At 50.3% G+C, this 6,960-nt stretch overlaps 1 protein-coding gene across 1 annotated transcript; it reads left to right on the plus strand.

Annotated features, from left to right (window-relative positions):
- The first annotated feature begins 2,932 nt into the window (after positions 1-2,932).
- Positions 2,933-6,438, plus strand: fzd9a (frizzled class receptor 9a). Its single transcript, XM_038814030.1, has one exon. It carries the CDS (start codon positions 3,829-3,831, stop codon positions 5,575-5,577), a length of 1,749 nt encoding a protein of 582 aa, XP_038669958.1. The 5' UTR covers positions 2,933-3,828; the 3' UTR covers positions 5,578-6,438.
- Positions 6,439-6,960: the final 522 nt, after the last annotated feature.

The following is a 6,960-nucleotide window of genomic DNA, read 5'->3' on the forward strand; positions in this document are numbered from 1 at the left end:
GAAGGGCCTGTTCTGTGCTGTACTGTTCTATGTTCTATGTTCTATGTACATAGATAGATATATTGCAGATAGATAGATTGTAGATAAATAGATAGATAGATTGTAGATAGATAGATTGTAGAGATAGATACATTGTCGTTAGATAGATATATTGTAGATAGATAGATTGTAGAGAAAGATATATTGCAGATAGATAGATTGTAGATAGATAGATAGATGTATTGTGGATAATAGATTATAGATAGATTGTAGATATAGATATATTGGAGATTCTATATTTGAGGGCAGCACGGTAGCATGGTGGTTAGGATAAATGCTTCACAGCTCCAGGGTCCCAGGTTCGATTCCCGGCTGGGTCGCTGTCTGTGCGGAGTCTGCACGTCCTCCCCGTGTGTGCGTGGGTTTCCTCCGGGTTCTCCGGTTTCCTCCCACAGTCCAAAGATGTGCGGGTTAGGTGGATTGGCCATGCTAAATTGCCCGTAGTGTCCTAAAAAAAAGTAAGAGTAAGGTTAAGGGGGGGTTCTTGGGTTACGAGTATAGGGTGGATACGTGGGTTTTTTTCATAGAATTTACAGTGCAGAGGGAGGCCATTCGGCCCATCGAGTCTGCACTGGCTCTTGGAAAGAGCACCCTACCCAAGGTCAACACCTCCACCCTATCCCCATAACCCAGTAACCCCACCCAACACTAAGGGCAATTTTGGACACTGAGGGCAATTTATCATGGCCAATCCACCTAACCTGCACATCTTTGGACTGTGGGAGGAAACCGGAGCACCCGGACGAAACCCACGCACACACGGGGAGAACGTGCCGACTCCGCACAGACAGTGACCCAAGCCGGGAATCGAACCTGGGACCCTGGAGCTGTGAAGCGATTGTGCTATCCACAATGCTACCATGCTGCCCATCCACAATGCTACCATGCTGCCCATTTGAATAGGGTGATCATTGCTCGGCACAACATCGAGGGCCGAAGGGCCTGTTCTGTGCTGTACTGTTCTATGTTCTATATATTGTAAATAGATAGATAGATTGTAGATATATTGGAGATAGATAGATTGTAGATAGATCGATATACTGTAGATAGATAAATTGCAGATAGATTTTAGATAGATACTGTATATTGTAGATAGATTGCAGATAGACAGATAGATTGTAGATAGATAGACGGACGGACGGAGGGGGGATAAGAATAATAGACTGAGAATTCCTTTCATTTCCAATATCTCTACTTTCAGCTCAAAAAGGACAGAGCATTGTTTGAATGAAAGGCGGCAGTGAGTCTGAGAACAGAAGCGCTTTGAAAGAGAGAGAGAGTGACAAATGCCACGGCGCAGAGATCTGCCCCAAATCCCCCGCTCCTTCCTCACTCTCTCTCCCCGGGGTTCTGTCCTTTTTTGTCATTGTGTCCAATCGCCTCTTGTTGTCCCCTTCGCAGGGGTGAAAAGACTTCGTGGAAAGCGAGCTAATGGCATTCACAGCTCCTTCTTTTTAATTCTTCGGCGCTTCTTTTAAGGCCGGCCGCCCTGGTGACAGGGGATTGAAAGGAGAATTAAAGGAGCCTGATCCATTCTGACAGAATTGACATCTTTTGACGGAAAGAGAAAACAGCGGCTGCGGAGGTCACGGCAACAGCAGCACAAACAACAGTCTGTTTCCAAATAAAGTTTACAGTGAGGCTGGAATTAAAAACAAAATAACCCCAGGTTGTGGGGAAATGTTAAATAACCACACAAATGTGTGGAAACAGGAAAACGGCAAGTGGGTGGAAATCTAAAACAAAAACAGAGTGCTAGAAATAGCGCCTCTGTTAACATCTGCAGAGGGGAAAGTTAACAGTTTATTTATCCTTGGTGGCAGCATTTTAAACACGAGGCGGCTGGTTTGGTCACTTAGAGCCTTGTCTCGGTCCAACAGTAAAAGAGAGATTTGGGGAAAATGCTGTGGAGGACGCATAATTGTAAAGTTGTTTTTTAAAATTCAACTTCTACTGCTATCCAAGGGGCAGATGCAAAGATCCAGCATTCTTCGAGATTTAAAAAAAATATATATTTCTGAAAGCAGATGTATTTTAGAATATTAAAACCTCAATTTGATTTGGCCGCCTCCTGCCCATTCACAAAAGGACAAAGATTTCGGTGGGGGGAATAATTACATTTGAGACAATAAGTGGCTACTGATAGACTGCTTTGTGTGTGTGTGTGGGGGGGGGGGGGGGGGGGGGTGTTTGGATTAAGTTAATACATTGTCTGAAAGAAAAATGATCTCAACCTGTGTGAGTTCATTCCGCCCCACCGGTGCATGCCCCAGGTTTGTCTGAATGGTGATTTTTTTCTCTCTGTATCTAACCCGAGATACAAGTGGCTTTGCCACTCCCTTGATCGGCACTTAAGACTTTGTCGCTGGGGGGAGGAGAACAGAATTATCTTTTGTCCCCGCCGATACAGAATTTGAAATGAGTGAGGGAAGTGGCTGGACACGGTGTCGCTGACCGTGCGGATAACAAACAGAGGTGGGCACTTTCACTGGGCAAGGTTCACGCTTGAGAACTGCACACACATGTTGTCCATTGCCAGCACTCTGGGTGAATTGTGCCAAATGCTCCCCCTCCCTCCTGTATTTGTCTGGATGGGAAGACAGCTCACTCGGTCAGCAGGGGGTGACACCAAGTGAATTTAAAAAGGAATGTCTCAACTCTGCCGCTCTCTTGGGCAATGGGCGGGATCTCTGCTGCCGGCCCCGCCCCTTCCTGCCTGAGTGGCAGTGGCGTCAGCCAATAATCTCGCAGCTAGTGCTGGACTGGGGCGGGTGTTAGTGGGAGCCAATGGGAGGTGGTCCAGGGGATTGCCAAGATCCCCGCCCACTCCCTCTCTCCCCCTGGTGCGATTGGCAGGATGGGTTTGTGCTCAGTGTCTGCAGTCTGTGCAGCAGTGAGGAGGGGAGTGAGCATCAACTATTAAACCCTCTCCCCCCTCCTCTCTCTTTGTCTCTCTCTATGCTGATCAATCTCTCTCCTAATGCTGATCAATCTCTCTGCGCTAAACTCTCTCTATATTGATCAATCTCTCTCCCAATGCTGATCAATCTCTCTATGCTGCTGTCTCTATGCTATCTCACTTTCTATGCTGATCAAGCTCCCTCACCCAATGCTGCTCAACTTCTCTCTATGCTGACCTCTGATGGTCTCTCTATGCTGATCTTTCTCTCACCTTCTCTGTGCTGATCTCTCTCTCTCTCTATGCTGATTTTCTCTCACTCTCTCTCTTTCTATGCTGATCAGTCTCACTCTCTCTCTCCCTCTCTCTGTTGATAATCTCTCACTCTCTCTCTTTCTATGCTGATCAATCTCTCACTGTCACTCTCTCTCCCTCTATGCTGATCAATCTGCCTGGGGCTGCCGAACGAGTGTTTGCTGCTTCCACCAGTCAGACAGAGAGGGAGCAGTGTGGAGCCTGGCGAGGAGTGGGAGCACATCTCTCCCTGTGTGTGTGTGTATTTTTGCCAAACAACTCGCAAAAGGAAGAAGAAGACTCCCTCATTCCATTGCAAAGCCATTTGCGGATTTGGATCGAAGCTGGAGTTGTGGGCTGCAGATTCGAAGCAACCTTGCAAGCGCTGTGGAATATCGTGTGGAAAGTTTGACAAGACCGCCCAACTCCGCGAGGATTGAATGATTGGGCCGAAAGTGTGCTTTATTTGAAGGTCGCAGCCTCCTCCTCCCTCCCTCTCGGTCCCCAGCAGCACCTTTCACCCAGAGAGCTGGCAGTGGGCAGCAGGGGGCAGAGATGTCAATGTGAACGGGATCAGACAGAGGTCACTGCGAAGAATGGGCAGCTTTCTCCGCCGGCTCTCTCTTGCGCTCTTCTGCCAATCCCTGTTGCTGGGCAGCTGCCGGGGGATCGGCTCGATGGACCACGAGAGGGGCAGAGAAGCCAAGTGCGAGCCCATCGAAATCCCCATGTGCCTGGGCATCGGCTACAACATGACCCGAATGCCCAACTACATGGGCCACCAGAACCAGCGGGAGGCGGCCATCAAACTGCACGAGTTCGCGCCGCTGGTGGAATACGGCTGCCACGTCCACCTCCGCCTCTTCCTCTGCTCCCTCTATGCCCCCATGTGCACCGACCAAGTGTCCACCTCGATCCCGGCCTGCAGGCCCATGTGTGAGCAGGCCCGCCGCCGCTGCGCCCCCATCATGGCTCAGTTCAACTTCGGCTGGCCCGAGTCTCTGGACTGCGGCAAACTGCCCACCAGGAACGACCCCAACGCCCTGTGCATGGAGGCGCCGGAGAATGCCACCAGCGAGCCTCAGCGAGGACAGGGCATGCTGCCCGTGGCACCCAGAGCCAGGCTGCCCGGGGCTCCGGATGGCAGGAACCAGGGGCCGCTGGGCTCCTGTGACAACCCGGACAAGCTTCAGTACGTGGAGAAGACTCGAACCTGCGCCCCCAAGTGCTCCCCGGGGGTGGACGTCTACTGGTCCAAGGGGGACAAAGACTTCGCCTTCATCTGGATGGCGGTGTGGTCCACCCTCTGCTTCGTCTCCACCGCCTTCACCGTGCTCACCTTCCTGCTCGACCCTCACCGCTTCCAGTACCCCGAGAGGCCCATCATCTTCCTGTCCATGTGCTACAATGTCTACTCGGTGGCCTTCATCATCCGCTCGGTGGCCGGGGCTGAAAACATCGCGTGCGACCGGGAGAATGGAGAGCTGTATGTCATCCAGGAAGGGCTGGAGAGTACCGGCTGCACCATCGTCTTCCTCATCCTATATTATTTCGGCATGGCCAGCTCCCTGTGGTGGGTCATCTTGACCTTGACCTGGTTCTTGGCCGCTGGCAAGAAGTGGGGCCACGAGGCGATTGAAGCCCACAGCAGTTATTTCCACATGGCTGCCTGGGGGGTACCAGCCATGAAGACCATCATCATATTGACCATGAGGAAGGTGGCAGGTGATGAGTTGACCGGCCTCTGCTATGTGGGCAGCATGGACGTCAATGCCCTCACCGGCTTTGTGCTCATCCCCCTGTCCTGTTACCTGGTGATAGGGACCTCCTTCATCCTGACTGGCTTCGTGGCTCTCTTCCACATCCGCAAGATCATGAAGACCGGGGGCACCAACACGGAGAAGCTGGAGAAGCTGATGGTGAAGATCGGGGTCTTCTCCATCCTCTACACCGTCCCGGCCACGTGTGTCATTGTCTGCTACTTCTACGAAAGGTTGAACATGGATTATTGGAAAGTGCTGGCCTCTGAGCAGCTCTGCCTCGCCTACCCTGGCAGGAGGATTCTGGACTGCACTTTGGACACCTCGGTGCCCACGGTTGCTGTCTTCATGCTGAAGATCTTCATGTCCCTGGTGGTGGGCATCACCAGTGGAATCTGGGTCTGGAGCTCGAAGACCCTTCAGACGTGGCAGAGCTTGTGTAGCAGAAAACTATCGGTCAGGACTCGAGGGAAACCTTGCACTGGGATCAACTGCTCTGCCAGCCACTGCCACTACAAGGCGCCTTCTGTTATGGTCCACATGAACAAAATAGACCCTTACCTGGACAATCCAACCCATGTGTAACTCAGAGACCAGGTAATTTTAAAAATCGCCAGCAGACCAGGCAACCAGTGTGTGCCCACAACCCAGTACAAAGCTCAGGGACCAGTCCCCAGACCACGTGAATTGCTCATTGGAATAGTCGCGATTGCTGATATCTCTTAACCTAGAGGATTTGTTTAGGAATTCCCGTAAAATCCGTGGGAAAGGTTTAAGATAATTCCCACTCTGAGACCTGTTGGCAGGTTGAATACTGGGGGACAGCAGCCTCCCAGACAGAGTGGATGGACTCTTTCCAATATCGCCAAGAGTCAGCTCAGACAATATAAGCTGCAAGAGCTTTGATTCATTTTGAGCTGAAACTGGAAATGTTTTTCTTCCCCTCCCTGAGCGCCGAGTGCTTATGAATGCCACCGTGCCCAAACGTGTAGAAGGGAAAGCTCTCCTTGCGGACATGCAGCTTGGAGCAGTCTTATTTTTAAAGCGTTCCAGTCAAATTGCAGGGGTGTACAGTGTCAGCAAAGCGTGTAATGAAAAATACTAAATATTGATCATGTTTTTTAAAGTTATTTTTTAATCCTACATACCATTTTTAACCATAATTTCTCAAGACATTCCCAAAGATACTTTGTCATTTAAAAAAAAAGTATCTGCTGTCCTGTGATTGAACCTCTTTGATTGAACTGAAAGATCCACAAAGGGCGGTTCGAAGCATTGAGAAGCAGGAGGTCCTAGATTTAACCCTTGATCTGTGCTGCCAGGCAGTTGAGCAAGGGTCCCAGTTGGCCTCAGCACCCCTGTCAATGTGGGTACAGGCCCCTGCATGCATCTCACTGTTACTCGGTGGCTGCTGCAGTGGTATAAGGCCAGATGTTGTGCCCCCCCCCCCCCCCTTTGTACTCCAGTAACTCACTGACTAGGTCTTGAAGCGGGGTGGACAAGTCACTCATAACCAGGCCATTTGTCCAGTGGGCTGGGGTCAGGCTAGCCACCAGTCCCTGTGGAAACAGGCACCACCGAGTCAGTGTATCCCCTCTTGGGACCGGAAGAAAGTTAGCAGAGAGGGGGGTAAAAAATTCTAAACTCATCCGAGAACGAAATTATCTCCCCCCCCCCCCCCCACCCCCGGAGCTAATGTGGGGCCGGGCCGACACTCACACCAATGTAAAATATCCAATTTTCAAATGTTTCTTTGCCTTCCATTTAATACTTTCCATATAAACACTTCATTCTTCCAACAAAAACACTTCGAACTTGTAAGTTCGCATCTCAGCACAAAGGACTTTTTATTTCTCCGTTTCTGTCCCAGAATATTTCTTTTTTGAAAAAATATTTAACTCTGTCGGGTGCAGAAAGTAAAACCAGACTTCAGGCGCCGGGGAAACAGTACTGACCCGAGGTAATTCC

The sequence above is a fragment of the Scyliorhinus canicula genome, chromosome 12 (assembly GCF_902713615.1).
Source record: "Scyliorhinus canicula chromosome 12, sScyCan1.1, whole genome shotgun sequence".
NCBI lineage: Eukaryota > Metazoa > Chordata > Chondrichthyes > Carcharhiniformes > Scyliorhinidae > Scyliorhinus > Scyliorhinus canicula.